The sequence below is a fragment of the Perognathus longimembris genome, chromosome 11, assembly GCF_023159225.1.
Source record: "Perognathus longimembris pacificus isolate PPM17 chromosome 11, ASM2315922v1, whole genome shotgun sequence".
Classification (NCBI taxonomy): Eukaryota; Metazoa; Chordata; class Mammalia; order Rodentia; family Heteromyidae; genus Perognathus; species Perognathus longimembris.
The window spans coordinates 52,633,456-52,652,080 of record NC_063171.1 but is presented as its reverse complement, the minus strand read 5'-3'; the positions used below and the strand labels follow the sequence as shown (position 1 = coordinate 52,652,080).

The following is an 18,625-nucleotide window of genomic DNA, read 5'->3' as shown; positions in this document are numbered from 1 at the left end:
AGGCTAGCACTATACCACTTGAGCAGAAGCTACACTTCTGGCTTTTGGGGAGTTAATTGGAATTAAGTATCATGGATTTTCCTGACTGGGCTGGCTTTGAATTGAAATCCGAGATCTCAAGTCTCAGTAGCTGGGATTACAGATGTAAGCCACAGGTACCAGGCCCTGAAAGAGAATTTTAAGACTTTGTCCAATCCAGCCTTTTTTTCCCCACCAGAGAAATCAAGATTTTATTTTCAATATTTCCTTCACATTCCCACATTTCCCAAATATATTGTCTTTTTTGTAATCCTTACCTTTTAATTTTTGGCCTATGAAGAAATGCAGTTTCTCTTGCTAAGATGCATATACTTATTAAACATTACAAATGATAGTTACATCTTAGTTAATAGTGCTAAAATAAGCCAGGTGCTGGTGGCGCACACGTGTAATCCTAGCTACTCAGGAGGCTGAGATCTGAGGCTTGAAGTTCAAAGCCAGCCCAGGCAGGAAAGTCTGTGAGACTCATCTCCAATTAACCACCAGAAAACCGCAAGTGGTGCTGTGACTCAAGTAGTAGAGCATTAGCCTTGAGCTGAAGAACCCAGGGACAGAGTTCAAGCCCCATTACTACTACTACTGCTGCTGCTGCTGCTGCTGCTAAAATATTATCTTTCCAATGGCATTTCTACTTTAAATCCAGCTATAACTGTGGAATACAATTTTGAGTTCTCAAGGAGCTTTTGGCTTTAGTTGCCTGTTTTAATTATAACACTTCTGGACACACAAATAGATATGTCCATTACAGAGTTATTAAAATTTCTACATTCTCTTAATCTATTTCTTCTCTTTGCTGAAATACTTCAAGGTAAATCCAGGGTATCACATTTAACTTTGTATATCTCAATATATATTCCTTAAAAAAGGGAGGGGGCATTTCCTTATGTAATGATAATGTAATTACCTTATTGCTAATAGCATTAGCAATTCTGTTTGAAAACTTTCAAAGTAAAATAAATCACACATAATTTTAAGATAAAAGAGCACTGTAAGAATAGCAACATTTTTTTGCCTCAAAACAACTCTTTAAAAAAAATTGGTTTTTGTTAGTTTCTTAAATTTTGTTTTGTTTTGTTGCCAGTCCTGGGGCTTGAACTCAGAGGCTGGCCTCTGTCCCTGAGGTTCTTTTTTTCTCAAGGCTAGCACTCTACCACTTGAGCCACAGTGCCACTCCTGGCTTTTTCTATTGACATGGTACTGAGGAATCAAACCCAGGGCTTCATGCATGCAAGGAAAGCACTCTACCACTAAAGCCACATTCCCAGCCCCCCTCAAGGAACAACTTTTAAGGGGAGGAGAGAAGGTGGAAGAAATATGAGGGAGGGGGTAACAAGTTGGACAAGAAATGTACTCACTACCTAACGCATGTAGCTGCAACCTCTCTGTACTTCACCTTGACAATACAATTTTTTCAAAAAGAAACGAAAAAAACCAAAAACCTTTTTAAGGTTGGATGCCAGTGGCTCACGCCTGTAAGCCTAACTACTCAGGAGGCTGAGGTCTGAAGATCACAGGTTGAAGCTAGCCCGGGCAGAAAAGTCCCTATGAGACTCTTATCTCCAATTAACCACGGGAAAACCATAAGTGGTGCTGTGGCTCAAAGTGGCAGAGCACTAGCCTTGAGCACAAAAGCTCAAGAACAGCACCGAGGCCCTGAGTTTAAGTCCCAGGACCAATCAAAAAAAAAAGAATGCCTAAGACGATGAGGTGGAATGATGAAAAGAGTGAAATCAAAATGCATTGAATTCATAAACTGATTTGTTCAATGTTAACTCCTTTGGACAACTACTTAAAGTTAATAAAAATATAATTTTTTAAAAAAGAATGCCTAAGACAACCACCAAAAATAGTATCCAATTTCAGTCCTCATACATTATTTTAATTAAAAACTCCACAGTGATAAATGTGTGTGTGTGTGTGTGTGTGTGTGTGTGTGTGTATTTACAGATCTCAAATTGTAACATCAAACAGAATGAAGAATGGAATAAAGTGGCTTCATGATGGAATCTTATTCACTGAGACAGACCTGATTGTGATTATGAGGACACAATGAGGAAGACAGCACAGGTTTCCCAGTCAGGATTAGTGAGTGCCCCTAAAAATGAATGGAGGCATCAGTCACCTCAGGGGAAACAGATAACAAGCGAGATGCCCTGTCCACATTGTAGAGTATAACACATACAAGAAGCTCTAAGAAACTGCAGCTCAATGATAGAAGTATAATACAAAGTAAGGTTTCTCAGACTTGCTAGTAATGACATACAAACCTCACATATACAATAGTTCAGTATAATTGCATTTGCTGAAAAAACCCCCACAGTATTGCCAATGTATCAATACATACACACACACACACACACACACACACACACACACACTCTTTGAGCTTGAAGGATCTATTTAGAAGTAAATGAGGAATTCTAAAAAGAATCTATTTGTTCCAAGTCATTTAAAAATGTCCACAAATGTGGGCAGAATACATGGCCTCGTATCAATTTTTAAAAAATAATTCTTGTACAAACAATGGTCTTCTTAACAAAACAAAGTTCTAAAATGAATTCCAGAAACCCAAATCAAACTGCACTTGTGACTTGTGTGGCACTGATGTTTGTTTTCAGCACTTAAGAGAACCACCATGCAGACCACAGCCTTAAAGAAAGATATACATAAAGGAAACCCAACAGAACATGTAGCTCATGAAATTTCACAAGAGTTCAAGACAGCCCAGAGTGGATGGCATTTAAGGACAGTAAGTGCATACTATTCAAGTCCACTGGGGGGGCCTTATGGCAAATTATGAATGAAATGCTAAAATAAAATATGCACGGTGTCCAGAATAGCAGTTAATGTGTCTATATAAGTGAATCACTAGTAAGAAAGTTGGTTGTCCTTTTAAATGAAATCATGTTGATAGTGTCTATTTTCAATGCCCACAACAAAATCATGTGTCAAGATTAATTCTCTTACACCTTAGTGGATACCATTTTCTCTGTGGGCAGTCTTGAGGTTGTTTTCTTTTAAGCACCACATCAGAGGTTCTCCTGGAAGCAGTCTCTGTTGGTGTGGTTTCTATTTGTGATATGAGGCTCTCAAGGTTGGTGTCGGGCTTCCTGTGACCACTGGAAAAGACTTCCTGGTGGATCCTTTGGAGCTGAATAACAGGCTGCATCTTTAAGACTTGGGAAAACCCATCTGCTTGTTCAATTAATGCAGGCAAAGCCTTAAAAAAACAACAACAAACTAACATTTAATCTCAGGCTAACACATAAACACAGAGATGGACACAATACTACAGTTCTTTAGGCCAAAGTTTTTCCTGAATCCTAGCTTTTGGAGGGGGTCATGAATATTCAATTTTATCTTTAAAATATTAGTGTAAGCTGAGGAATTTTAACTAAAAGCTACAAACAGAAAGATATTCTGTCCCTACAATAAACAGAAGTAATCTCAGCTATTAAGGAGGTTAAGATTAGGAAGATCGGGGCTGGGGATATAGCCTAGTGGCAAGAGTGCCTGCCTCGGATACACGAGGCCCTAGGTTCGATTCCCCAGCACCACATATACAGAAAACAGCCAGAAGCAGCGCTGTGGCTCAAGTGGCAGAGTGCTAGCCTTGAGCGGGAAGAAGCCAGGGACAGTGCTCAGGCCCTGAGTCCAAGGCCCAGGACTGGCCAAAAAAAAAAAAAAAAAAAAGATTAGGAAGATCACAGTCCAAAGCCAGCCCAGACAGACAGATAGTGAGACTCATCAAAAGAAATAAGCTAGATGTAGTGGCTCACACCTGTAATCTCAGCTATGCAGGAGGCTGAATGTAGGAGAATCATAATCTGAGACTGGTCCTGGGGAAAACCATGAGACACTATATAAAGAATAACTGAGGGCTGGGAATATGGCCTAGTGGCAAAAGTGCTTGCATCGTATACATGAAGCCCTGGGTTCAATTCCCCAGCACCACACATATAGAAAATGGCCAGAAGTGGTGCTGTGGCTCAAGTGACAGAATGCTAGCCTTGAGCCAAGCACAGTGCTCGGGCCCTGAGTCCAAGGCCCAGGACTGGCAAAACAAAAACAAAAACAAAAACAGAAAAAGAAAAAAGGTTGGAGACGTGCCTCAAGTGGCAGAGCACCTGCCTAGCAAGCCTGAGTCCTCAGGTTCAAACCTCTATCACAAAAACAACACATGCATGTCAGTACTGCTACTTGAAAGGCTGAGGCAAGTTTGAGGTCAGCCCCGGCAACACAGTGAGGCTTTTTCTTAAAAAAAAAAAAAAAAAAAGTAATAAAAACCAACCAAAAGAACTTAACTGTGCTGCTGTAGCGTGACAGAAACAATGGATGCCAAGTAAATGAATGGACCATGTAGCTTTGTTTACAAGAACAGGGGCAAGGGGTGAATTTTAGCCTGGCCCACGACAGTTTCCCAATTCTGAATCAAGAGCATGGCAAGTAGTGTGATGGATGGTCATCAGAAAATAACCATGAAAGAATGTTACCAAAAATTAACACTAGTAGGAGTTTACAGTAACTGTCATGCAGTAGAAACCCCAATGTTTTCCTGCTTCTGTAAACTAAATGTCAAAATATAAACAACTTCACTGCAACAATAGGAGGCTTCCCCAGCTGCAGAAGTATGTGATCTAAGGGGAAGGAGCAGACTCCAGGATCTGACACCCAGGCTTTCCATCCAGGCAGTTACTCAGCTGGGCACCTAGCCTTTGCTCACCTCAGCTTCTTTATCTGTAAAGTGGGGCAGGTCTCTCTCACAGGGTTAGGGTAAGGAAGAAACTAGGTAATAAATGTGAAGTAGTTAAGACGGTGCCTGATTCACACCAAAGTTCAATAAATGTCAGTGTGATTATCCAAAATTGTTTGATCAACTGCTAACAGTATGAACTCAAAATAATAACCAACCTTTTTAAGGACACCAGGTGGAATGCCTGGCATGTAACAGGTACATGGTACGTGGCACTCTGGATGTTGCTGTTGCTCAATAAACTCACAAACGATCTATTTAAAAGACCCCTAAGTTCCTGTCATTGTTACATAAACACTTGGCTAGGGAAGACAGGCATTTAACCACAGTTTTTTGTTTTATACTTTAGCATACAGCTTTTACCTTCATGGCGCCACTGAGGTCCTTGACTATACTTTCTCCTCTGCATTTCAAATGTTCCATACAGGAAGCTGTAAAGAAACCAATAAACAGTGTTTTAGGTAATTTGTAAAAATCCAATAGCCAATTATAAAAGGCATTTATTTACATGCTATCTGGACACAAGCAGTCTTTCAGGACTATTCGCTTTAGTTTTAGGGGCCTGGAGGGTTTTTTTGAGGGGAAGGGTGGAGGTTGGGTGGTAGTGGGTTTGAATGGGGGCCTCATGTTTACACAGGCAGTGAGCCATGTTCCTAACCCTTTTTTATTCCCTTTAGGTTTCCCTACCACTCCACTGGATTTTGCTTTTTTATCCAGAGCCAGTCTCAGACTTTGATTCTATCTATACCTCCCACATAGCTGGGTCTACAGCCATGCACCAACATATCCAGCTTCTTTATTGAGATAAAGTTTCATTAATGCTTTTCCTAGGTGGTCTCAAACCACAATTCTCTGGATCTCTACCTCCCATTAACCTGGGATTACAGGCATGAGCCACTATGTCTGGCCTCATCATATTTTAAAATAAATATAAGGAAATATTTATTTTTAAAATTACTATGAATGTTATAAAAGAAAAACATTTTTTGAATTTAGAATGTACAATCACACTCTATGGAGACCATACATCAATATAAAAATCTGGCCTAGGTTGCCAATATTATTGGTAACCTACTTCCTTGACGCTTTCCTTCCCTGTTGCTTTCTAAGTTTTAGTGTACTTTATTTTTTCCTATTCTTTGTTAGGTATGTTCTGGGCCACTCTACAACATAACTGTGTATTCAATTTCTAGAAAATTGTGATTCATATTTATATTCTGCACACACACACAGTCCAGGGGAATAGCTCAGCAATAAAGTATTTGCCACATGCACTAGGCACCAGTTTCAATCCAGCATCATAGACAAAAATGAAAAGTCTACTTTTCAATAAAGAGCTATAAGTAACACAAAACCTAAGAAAGTATGGGACCATTCACAGGGGAAAAAACTGAAAGAAACAATCTTATCATTGAGGAAGTCCAGATATTAGGTCAAATATTGGGTTTGCCATATGAATTCAATAAATGCTTAAATATGCTCAAATAATTAAAAGAAACCATGAACAAAACCCTAAAAGAAAATCAGGGGAATGAGCTCTCATCAAATAAAGAATACCAATGAGATAAAAATTATAGATAGGAACCAAATAAAAATTCTGGAGGTGAAAAGTAAAGCAATAAATAAAACATTCATTAGAGGGATTTGATAGCAGATTTGAGCAAGGAAAAGAAAAACAATTTATGAACATAAAAACAAGATAAATAAATCATCTAGTCTGAGGAACAGAAAGAAAAAGAGAGAAGAAAAAAATAGAGCCTAAGAGAATAAGGCACCATTAGATATACCAACTAACATATAATGAGTGTCTTAGAAGAGGAGAAAGAAATAGAACAATTTAAAAATAGCCACTAACTCCCTAAATTTGATCAAACACAGGAATCGATACAAGTACTGCCAAAAAATGAAAAATAGGTCATCTCAAGACACAGCACAAGCCCGGTACCAGTGGCTCACACCTGTAATCCTAGCTACTCAGGAAAGGGAGATCTGAGGATTGAGGGGCCAGTCTGAGAAGAAAAGCCCGTGAGACTCTTATCTCCAATTAACCACCAGAAAGCCAGAAGTGGTGCTGTGGCTCAAGTGGTAGAGCACTAGCCTTGAGCTGAAGAGCACTCAGGGACAGTGCCCTGAGTTCAAACCCCATGAATGACACCCCCCCATACACAAAGACAGTACATTCAAACTAACCAGTGCCAGACAAAATCTTATTATTATGATTATTATTATTTTGGTTCTAGTCCTAGGGCTTTAACTTTGGACCTGGACCTATGTACTGTCCTGAGCTTCTTTTGCTGAAAGTTAGTGCTCTACCATTTGAGTCACATTTCCAATTCTGGCTTTTTGGTAGTTTACTGGGGCTAAAAGTCTTATGGACTTTCCTGCCAGGGCTTGCTTTGAATTACAATCCTCAGATTTCAGCCTCCTGAGTAGCTAGGATTATAGGTATGAGCCACCAGTGCCCAGCCCAGATTGAATCTTAAAAGTTGGAGGACTGCAGGGCTGGGGATATAGCTTAGTGGCAAGAGTGCCTGCCTCGGATACACGAGGCCCTAGGTTCGATTCCCCAGCACCACATATACAGAAAACGGCCAGAAGCGGCGCTGTGGCTCAAGGGGCAGAGTGCTAGCCTTGAGCGGGAAGAAGCCAGGGACAGTGCTCAGGCCCTGAGTCCAAGGCCCAGGACTGGCCAAAAAAAAAAAAAAAAAAAAAAAAGTTGGAGGACTGCAGGTAGGCCTGGGGGAAAAAAGAAGACTCTATGTGATAAATAATGAAAGCAAAAAGAGCTGAGGGTATGGCTTAAGTGGCAAACAGCCAGTGTAGCAAGTACAAAGCCCTGAGTTCAAACTGCAATGCCACTAATGAAGAAAAAGAACTTCAGAAAGTTATCTTACTTTTATGTATACAGTAAGCAAATAATATTATTTCATGATATACAAAATAGTCTATCATGAATGGGATTCGTTTTAGTTTTATTTATTTGCAATACTGGGATTTGAACCCAGAGTCTCACACTTGGTAGGCTGACACTCTTCCACCTGAGACACGTTTCCACTTTTATGCCCAGGCTTTGAACCATGATTCTCTGGATCTCAGACTCTTGAGTAGTTAGGGATACAAGATGTGAGTCACTGGCATCCAGCTGCTTAATGTTTTGGGTGTTTGGTTTTTTGGTTGTTGTTTTTTTGCCAGTCCTGGGGCTTGAACTCAGGGCCCGAGCACTGTCCCTGGCTTCCTTTTGCTCAAGACTAGACTCTACCACTTGAGCCACAGTGCCACTTCTGGCTTTTTCTGTTTATGTGGTGCTAAGGAATCAAACCCAGGGCTTCATGCATGTTAGGCAAGCACTCTACCACTAAGCCACATTCCCAGCCCTGCTTAATGTTTTTTTTTAATTAATAGCTATGACTATATTTACTGTTTGTGAACCCCTTCACTAAGATTCCTAGACTAAGTGCTATCAATGACTAACCTAAAATGTTTCATATTCCTTTTTTTCCCTGTTGGTCTTTAAACTCATATTGATGAACAATAATTGTTTCCCATCTGTTGTTGAAGTAATGACCATGTAAAAACTGCCAAGAGTATTTTGGACTTGTATTTAAAGTGGAATTAGAGACTAAAACTAGGTAATTATAAACAGATTAGTCACGCTTCATTGTCTGGTGGGAGTTCTAAAACCACACCAGACATGCAAGACTTTTAGTGTCACTGATCTAAGCACAAAATGTCCTTCAATTTTCTCAAAAGGGCCACTAGGGGGCACTAGTAACACCAATGAGAAGCCTGGTATTGACCTGGCAGTATTTGTTTGGGAACAAGTACCTCATTCTCTGATCTTAGCACTGACTATAGTGCTTGACTCTGAAGGCAGGTACCCTGAGTGTCATGATGGAACAAGGTTATGATAGTGGGAGCTGTGGAGGCTCAAAGATGAGAGAACTGAAGGAAAGGAAAATCATGGGCATAAGAGAATTAAAAAAGGAGTTGCTGCCAAATGGTCTGGAGAAAGAGAAGGGGTTAGGAAGGTGGCAGAGGATGTGCTAGCTATATCAAAACAAGGGAATAAATCAAGAAAACAGGAACCAGGAAACATGACCTAAACCAGGAGAGAAGTAAAGGAAATTCCCAGGATAATGATGAAAGGAGCAGACAGGATGAAAGCCCAGGGAGCAGCCAGTAAGGACTGAAATAGAAGACAGAAGGTTCCCAGAGGATTATCTCCAAGAAAAAGAAAAGGGTCTAAAAAAGGTTTGATGGATGATGTGAAGTGTTTACCACACTGAGTTCTGGTGAAATGTTTGGGAAAGAACCAATGACAGACTCAAAAGACTACAAAGCAAACAGAAAATAATCATCATTCCAGAAAGGGATAGGAAGCTGCTCAGGAAGGAAAATTAAAACCTGACTGATTGAAAAGGATTTACATGGTCATAATAATCTAAGTACTGAACATTTGGTTTTTTATTTTTTTACAAGAACGTCTGAGATATTAAAAGTGAGGCTGGTGGAGGATAGATGAAGTCCTTTGAGAAACTTGGCTATAAAAGGCAAGAGTCCAGCAAAGGGGAGTAAGATACCAGAGTGCTTTCTGTACTTGTTCACTGATAACCATAACCCACTCAAAGCATTTAAATTATGACACATTCCCAGTCAATCTCACACAGTTTAAGCAATGCTGTAACTCTGTAAGACAAGCCTCCCTTTTGGGAGCTTGAACTCAGGGCCTGGGTGCTGTCCCTGAGCTTTTATGCTCAAGGCTAGTGCTCTACCACTTGAGCCATACCTCCACTTCCAGCTTTTTTTTTTTTTTTTTTTTTTGGTGGTTAACTGGAGGTAAGAGTCTCCTGAACTTTCCTGCCTGGGTTGGTTTTGAACCATGATCCTTAGATCTCAGCCTCCTAAGTAGCTATGACTACTGGTGTGAGCCATCAGTGCAAGCTCAGCCTCCTTTTATAAACAGAAGCTGGGCATTGATTCTATAATTGACTAGCAATACAACTCATATCTGCTAGAATATGGAGCATGACATGTGATATTCTTCATATTTACATCATAAATATTTAGTATCTCCGTTATACTGCAGGTTAAATAGGCTTTCAGAGTAACTTGTAAGTAGGTGGCCACCTGCTAATGTTAGAGCAGTGGCTTGGACAACACAGCAGTATTAGGAAAGAAGAGGAACTGCCTGCAAGTCCTCAGTTTGTGGGTCAGCAAAGAACTGGAAATATCATTAAGTCTACTGCAGACACAATATAGCTCCTTGCCATCACTACATGTTTAGTGGAGAACAAAAGGGGAAAACCTCTTCAGTTAATTTCAAGGACTTTTAAAAAAAAGGACAATATATAAGTAATTATTCAGCATACTAATAGGATTAAAAAAGATTAAAGACAAACGAGAATTACATTTTATTGGTGGAAAGCTAATTAGTAGATTGCTTCAAGGAGATTTTTTTTTTTAAGTCTGCCTTTAAAAATGTGGAAGTTAGGGGCTGGGGATATGGCCTAGTGGCAAGAGTGCTTGCCTTATATACACGAGGCCCTGGGTTCGATTCCCCAGCACCACATATACAGAAAATGGCCAGAAGTGGTGCTGTGGCTCAAGTGGCAGAGTGCTAGCCTTGAGCAAGAAGAAGCCAGGGACAGTGCTCAGGCCCTGAGTCCAAGCCCCAGGACTGGCCAAAAAAAAAAAAAAATGTGGAAGTTAGGTACTCGAGAACACTGCCTTCCCTAGTCACTTGCTTTCTAAAACACAGGGGAAGGAAAAAGTGGAAATGAAAGCTTGAGTAATCAGCCTGGTTTTGCTTTCAGGTCACTGCACTGACTAAACTAGGCAACATGAACTTCCAAAGCCTGCACAAATTCAGAAATTCAGCAAAAATACATGAAGGAGTGTTTCTGCTGTATGTCCAATGTATTTTATGAGCCCATACAAACAATCATGTGCAACATACGATAAGTGGCTTCTACTGGTTTCTAAAGAGGTAACTGAAGTCATGAGGAGAATCACGACTAGGAAAAAGCATTCCTGGTGAGAACAGAAACAACCCCTTTTTATTTTCTGGAAAACCTTTTAAGATCTACTACAGCCACCTGCTTTGTATCCATTCTCATAAGCACTTCACCATCTCCTTCAGTGGTCTCTTACAGCACTTTCTATCAAATTCCTTACCCTTCTCATCTTACCTGGCCTTGGCCAGGAAACTGATTTTGACTCACAATGCTTTTTCCCTGTACTCTCCCCATTATATCTCGGTGGTCTTTTGTTCCATGAACACTCAAACTCATTCCTGACAAAGAGAAACACTGTTCATGATTCTCCCCCCGCCTCCCCCCCCCCCCCCGGGTGGAGAGTTCTTCCTCTAGACTGCAACCAAGCAAACACCTTTCTATTACTACCACACAAAGCATTTCTATCAATGAATACTGTCTTAACACGGAAGTCACTGGTAATTTCTGTATCCCTTATTTTTTCTTCCCACTAGAATGTAAGCTTTAGCAAAGCCTTTGCTCTTGTATCCTCTATTTTAAGATTAGTGCTACAAGACAGCAGACACTGATTGAACAGGCTTCTTCTAGTAAGTTCCCATTAAGGTTTTCTATATAGCTTATGCAGACCTTACTCAAGGTCCTACAGACATTTTTGCTATTTTAGGTCCTACTGAATTTTTTTCTGTGGGATCTAAAAATCTGCATAGGCAGTTATTGAGAGATTACTTAGTAACAAATGTCTTTGAAAGTTGACAGTTTAGAGGGGGCTTTGTGTTTCAAAATGTACTAGACTCCTTAGCTCTTTACTATAATACCTGCAGTTTCTCCAGTAGCACTTGTTACAATTTATTTTCATTTCTGTTTATTTCCTCCTTATTATGGACTCTTCCTTTAGAGTAAAATTAACTAACTAAAATAAACTAACTAAATAAAATACTTGAGTATCTTATAGTGGAACAAACTTTAATCACTATTTTTACAGTGTTCACAAGCAAATCAAACATGTTAACTGCTGCATTTTTGAAACCACTCATTTTGGTGGACCATTGTAACTGGTTAAACATTAATTCCTAGGTCAATTTCTAAAGTCAAACACAGTGGAGAGTGTGATTTCAACCAATTTCATAGCCATGTTTACCTACCCATCTCAGTTTAAATGAAAGATTGAACTGGTTCCTTCATCTACCCTCAACAGTCTAGAAATGGTATTTTAGAATGCCAAGGCAAAAACTCAAAAGGTGTTTCAACATTTAAAAATGTGAGAATAGAGTCATTTGAAAATATTCATAGCCAAGCCAGACACTGTTGGCTCACACCTGTAATCCTAGTTACTCAGGAGGCTGAGATAGAAGCATCTTGGTTCAAAGTCAGCCCAGGCAGGAAAGCCTATGAGATTTTTTTTATCTCTAATAAGCTACCAAAAAAGCCAGAAGTGGAGCTGTGGCTCAAGTGGTGGAGCATTAGCTTAGAGCAAAAGAAGCTCAGGGATAGCACCCAGGCCAAGTTCAATTCCCCCCTCCCCCCGCCAAAAAAAAAGGAGAGAAAAAAAATCCACAGCCAGGTGGTACATGCCTATAATTGTGGCTACTTGAAGGCTGTTATCTAAGAATCATGGTTTGTAGCCAGCTTGGGTAGACAAATCTGCAAAACTCCTTTCTCCAACTAATCAGCCCAGAGCTTAAGCCCCAGCATCAGCACAAAGAAAAAGGAAAAAAAAAATCCACCTTTTTAAGTATTGCCAATTGTTGCTAGACTGACCTAACAATGAATCAGTTTTAACTGTTGTGTTTTAGAGAATGGATCTAAATGGAAACAGAACTGGATCGAAAGGCACAATTAGCATGTTTCTCTTAAGTTCAATTTTATGTGTTTTATTTTGTGAACAGGAGAAACTGGTAAGGCAACCACACTGAGAAGCAACATATGAGCAAATGCTTTAAAAGTGTGACTTTTCCTGTACTGCAAAGGACAGTAAAATAGTAGACAGAAAACGAGTATTATAATAGAAGCTAGAGATAGATAGTAAGAACTTTGTGAAGTTCAAATTCCTAAAGCCAAGCCCTAGAAATTCTGTCAGTAAATTCATAAGTTCTCAGAATTCTAAACAAAGAGCTAAACATGGATGATCAGAAGGAAGCTGAAGCATGAAAGGAAAGATAACCCATGATGCTACTCCTTCAGAAGAATGTCAAGAACTCATAAAGATCACAAACTGATATTCCATTTTTACCGTAAGTAAACAATAGCTTACCTGGATCAGGCTCAGATTTCAGGTCCAAAGGATATACAACAGGTTGGAACTGCTTCTAAACATAATACAAATTAAAAGATTTATTTTAAGCATTTAGTACTTCATAAATTCTTCTTTGGGCGAGTGTAAGCAAATATACTGTTTTGGGAAATTTTGTTCTTAGATCCTGAAATATGCCTGGAAGGGAAGGAGGTAAGACCAGAAAGCCTGAATTATAGCTTTAATAGTACTGCCACCTACTGCACACAGTAAGAAATAGGACCATAAAAATTATAATCAGAAAAAAAACAAGCAAGCAAATTAAAGGCAGGGTGATGGAATTTTATGTTTAAAGTACACGATAGTCCTCAAACTATGAGTGGACTGTCTCAAAAGGTCAATCAGGGCCAGGCACTGTGGTTTATGCCTGTAATCTTAGATACCCTGCAGTTTAAGTTGCGGTCAACTGCAGTAAAGTTGCAGTTTAAGACTAGCCTGTGCAAAAAAGTTCACAAGATCTTCATTTCAACCATAAAAAGTTAGAGTGGCAATGTGAGTCTGTCATCTCAAATATATAGGAAGCAAAATAGGGAGATTGTGGTTCAGGCCAGTTAGGGCATAAATGTTAAGAGTTTATTAAAAAATAACAAAAGTAAAATGGGTGGGGGGCATGGCAGAGTCTGACTGGCAAGAGCAAGGCCTGAATTCAAACCCCACTACTGTCCCACCCCACAAAAGGTTCCTCAGGACAAGTATTAGGAACTCAGAATTCATATTTCCACAGAAACCGTTCTAAAAAGTGACAAGCCCATATATCAGCATAGTAAAGTCTACACATCCTTAAACACATGGAAACTACAGTAGAATTACTGATAGATTTCTCCAATTTAAGCAAGAAAAAGGAAATGTTCTTTTTCCTTTCTATCAACAGGAGTCAAAAGGCTAGAGGGAAAAAAAAAAGAAAGCACTGTGGTATCCTCATTCTACTCTTTTTGCCTACTTCTTTAAATCTGCACAGTGGTAGTGTGATACCGCTTCTAGGGCTGTAGCTTTCTTTTATGTAATACTGATTTCTAGGTTTTAGGGTGTCTGGGAGGAGGGAAAGAATAGGAACTAATTACATTTTGAATGCTTTCCCTGAAGAAAGTTTAAATGGTGGGGAGAGGACATTTCCTTCCTTCCTTCCTTCCTTCCTTCCTTCCTTCCTTCCTTCCTTCCTTCCTTCCTTCCTCCCTCCCCCTCCCCCTCCCCCCCTCCCTCCCTCCCTCCCTCCCTCCCTCCCTCCCTCCCTCCCTCCCTCTCTCTCTCTCTCTCTCTCTCTCTCTCTTTTACCAGTCCTGGGGCTTGAATTTAGGGTCTGAACACTGTCCCTGGCTTCTTTTTATTCAAGGCTAGTACTCTACCATTTGAACTACAGTGCCACTTCTGGCTTTTTCTATATATGTGGTGCTGAGGAATCAAACCCAGGGCTTCATGTATACGAGGCAAGCACTCTACCACTAGGCCCCATTCCCAGCTCAGGCATTTCTTTAAGGACTAAATACTAATGCTTATTCATAGAATAGTAACTCAACTATTTTAGACAAAGTATAAAGTCTTGACCTTAATGCTTTAAATTCCCAAAAAGAAAGTAACGGGCAGATTTATATGTCCCAGCAGTATAGTATAATTTAAAAGCTACATGTAGTTATTACTCTAAGGGCAATGCCAGTCCTAGGAAATCTCCTCCATGTTATATTCAAGGAAGACGTAGGTCTAATTTCCTTGTGAACTTGCTTATTTTTACTCTAATCCTAATACGTTTGAAAAGACAAGAGTATGGCATGGTTGGTCTTTGATTATCTACATTAATTATAAGAAGCAGGCCGATGGCATTGCCTATTAAAAAGCTCACCCAAAGGAGCTGACTTCCTGTTGTGACCCCAGAGGTATGATTTTTAAAGCCAAACAAATTATACACAATACAAGAGGCAAATTTCAGTATTATGAACAGGTAAGTAACTCAAACAAGTTTCTCCATCAATTTCATTAATGGGCCTGCTGAAACACAGAAATATATATAATGGCAAATAGAAAGAAAGGGGTAAAAGATACATTTCCTTTCTCTTCCTGGTCATCATCAGTACTTAATTTTCAATTTTAATTTTACTAAAAGCTGTGTTTAGTAAATACTATGGTTCAGAACAAGAAAAAGTCTTTTAAGAGACAAATAGTGCTGAAACAGGAAAAGACAACATATTATGCAAATAGATATGGCTCTTCTTTTACTTTTTACTGTGGCAAAATAAACATAAAAGCTTAAAGGTAGATTATCTTACCAGAATTTCATGTTGTGCTTTCAAGGTTTTGATGACACATTCAAGGATCTTTCTGGGATATTGCTTGCGTTTAGTCGCTAGATCTACTATGATTTCATCAAACTGATCTTCAAGTATTTTGATGTCAGAATCTAGTTCAGAAAAAGAAATCTAAAATATTCCTTAAAACTGATTGTGAAATGTGATATAAACTAAACTTTAAAAGTAATTAAAGAAAATAAATACAGCAAATTAACAGATGACTGAACTCTGGCTATTTATTCATTTATTCACTGAACAATCAAGCTATTCATCTATGGGAAGTCAGGCACTATTAGGCAAATATAAAGATGAGTATAATATGATTCCAAGAAACAGATGACAACTGGATTATGTAATAGAGGTATGAACACAATTTAGTAGGATACAAACCAAGAAACATTTTTTGGAAACTTAAGGCTTTAAAAAGAAGTAAGTCAAGCATCAGTGACTCACAATTGTAATCCTAGCTACTCCAGAAGCTGAGATCTGAGTATCATGGTTCAGAGTCATTCTGGGCAGAAAAGCCCAATTAACCATCAAAAAGCCAGTTGAGTTATGGCTTAAGTGGTAGAGCACCAGCCTTGAGCAAAACAAAATTAAAAAACAGGGATAGTGCACAGGCCCTGTGTTCAAGCCTCAGGGCAGACAAGAAGAAAGAAGAAAGAAGAAAGGAGGAGGGGGAGGAGGGGGAGGAGGGGGGAGGAAGGGGAGGAGGGGGAGAAGGAGGAGGAGGAGAGAGGGAAGGAAGGAAGGAAGGAAGGAAGGAAGAAAGGAAGGAGAAGGAGAAGGAGAAGAACAACAACAACAACAACAACAACAAGAAGAAGAACAAGAACAAGAAGAAAGAAAGAAAGAACAAAACAAGTTCCTAAGTGGTAAAAGATGGTATTTTTTTCAGCTATTTTCTTGCATTAGACATATGACCTATATGACCTATCACTTAACAGTTACTCATGCAAAAGGGTAAGAAGTCTAGTATAGTATTCTCCATTTTCTCTCCTCATAATCACAGTGGGGAAAGGAACACAGGACAGCCACTCTTTTCCTGGGCTACTGACTTATAAGATCTACAAAGTAATGAACCATGTTCTAACAGGCAGTCTGGGATCAAACAAAAAGTTACAAAGTTACTTTATGGACAAAGAATCAGATAAAGACACATGAAAAGCTATGTAGTTTGAAAGCACTCCTAGCTGATTCTATAAACTCCTTCTCCCCTTCGAGTTGGCAATTATTTTGTTAATATTTAGCAATATTGATGCTACTTTTTATCCTTTTAATATATAAACCAAAAAGTCAATTTTGGTGACTTTGAAAAGACAAGTATCTTGATCCCAAAAACTAGCAGTAAAATCTTCTGGGCATGGTATTACCTTGTTCCAAGCTGGCAGGCCTGGAACTAGTTCAAGGGTAGAGATGGATAATATGAACATAAAGCAGTGACATCAAGCCATGCCAGTGCCCACTGACAATCTTGTCATGAGACTCTTGTGTCGTGACAAGAGTGAACATTACTGCACAGGTACTGGGAAATGTGCCTCTCCTCACAATAACTTACTAAACTATTTTCTTCCTATATTGATTTGCTTTCTATTCAAGCTTGATTTCTTTAGCTATGTCAGCACTACTATTTAGGGTATAATTGAGTCTGCTTTAGACCAAGAATTTGTGTGTCTGTGTGTGTGTGGGGCGGGGGGGGGAGGTCCTGGGGTTTGAACTCAGGGCCTGGGCACTGTTCCAGAGCTTTTTTGGGTAAAAATATTATCTTTTTAAGATGGTGTCTACAAGCACCCATGACTTCATCCTTATGGTGCTTAAGGTTTAATTTCACATTTCTAAAAATACTTCACTATCCATTCTAAGAATCAGTGATAAGAAAAATCTAACTGGCTTTATAAGTATTACAGGAATTCTCTGGCCTGTTTCTTCTGGGGAGAATTCTAGAGTGTTCTCCAATAAACTATAAACAAAGGTAACTTCAATGATTAATCAAATGATAGTCCTGTTTAAAATATCAGATATTACTTTTGACAGAGCAAGGTACCTGTTGTATCCTACTTATATTATAATTTCAATAGTTTAGTTCCCTCTTCTTACTTCTCTAATATTTTTAAATGACACCAATATATTTTAAAAGAGCATTCAAAATAAAATTAACTATAAAAAATAACTCAGAAATTAATGATAGATTAGTCACATACCTACAAGATAACCATCTGAAGCTTCCTGCCATGCTTGCCCATTAATACTGACATTCTCTTGCACAGCTGATTCAAAAGTCTGCAATAAATTCACAGTGGTCAAGTCACTAAAAATAATTTTAAACACTGAATTGATCTGTGATCTTGGCAAAGTTTATAACCAAAGACAGCTTCATTTATTTTAGGCTTTTTTAAAGGAAAACTTTCTCTGCTCTATTCAGGAGATGTTCAAAATAGGCAAAAGTCAGATCACAGGCTGACTTCCAGGATTATCCTTTCCTGGACAATTCCTCAGAGAGTTTATATGCCTGCGCTGTTCAGCAGGGAAGCCACTAACCACTTTGCACTTACTGAGCACTTAAAACGACAGCTAGTCTGAAAGGAGATGTAAATAAATGCAAGTCACCAATTTGGAAACTTAGTATGACACGGACAACGCAAAGCACCTCAATAATGTGTCCGTTATTACTGTACATGTTGGAATAAAGGCTATTTCCGTTAATTCCGCCCGATTCCTCTCACTTTTAACATTACATACGCATGTGGCCCGCAGTGTGTTTCTATTGGACAGCGCGGGCCTAAGTAATTCATAACACCTGGTGACACTGCCATCTATCTATGTTCTCCTCCACCCTCGGGATTCTCAGGCTGTTTTTTTACAACACACGGGGACACCGGTAACGACCCCGAGGCCTGGCGTAAGGTCTTTTCCGGGACCTGGGGTGTGGGGTAGGGGAGAGATAACCGAGGGGCGGACGCGGCTCGTACCCACTGCACGTCCCGCAGCGCCAGCTCCCGGATCTCCTCCGGCAGCGCCTCCCCGAGCTGCTGCACAAAGCGGCCGCACAGTTCTAGTACTTCCGTCACGGCCCGCTTCGAGGTGCAGGGCACTCGGAAGTCCTCGCGGGGAAGGGCTGAGGCCGAGGCCTGACGGGCTGTCCCGGCCACAGTCTGTTCTTCGTCCGGCGGAGTAGCGGTAACCACAATCCCGGGAAATCCCGCCATCTTCCCTGTTTGAACTATGGGCGGGGACTCTAAAAGCGGAAGAAAGAGTTCCTGGTGGTGCCAGC

General features: G+C 39.8%; 1 protein-coding gene across 1 annotated transcript; it reads right to left on the bottom strand.

Annotated features, from left to right (window-relative positions):
- Positions 1-1,981: 1,981 nt before the first annotated feature.
- Nsl1 (NSL1 component of MIS12 kinetochore complex) lies at positions 1,982-18,614 on the bottom strand. Its single transcript, XM_048357044.1, has 6 exons — positions 18,324-18,614; positions 17,556-17,634; positions 15,334-15,464; positions 13,037-13,091; positions 5,156-5,223; positions 1,982-3,259 (listed from the first exon to the last, which is right to left on the bottom strand). The coding sequence occupies exons 1-6, from the start codon at positions 18,558-18,560 to the stop codon at positions 2,981-2,983; spliced, it is 849 nt and encodes a 282-aa protein (XP_048213001.1). The 5' UTR covers positions 18,561-18,614; the 3' UTR covers positions 1,982-2,980.
- Positions 18,615-18,625: the final 11 nt, after the last annotated feature.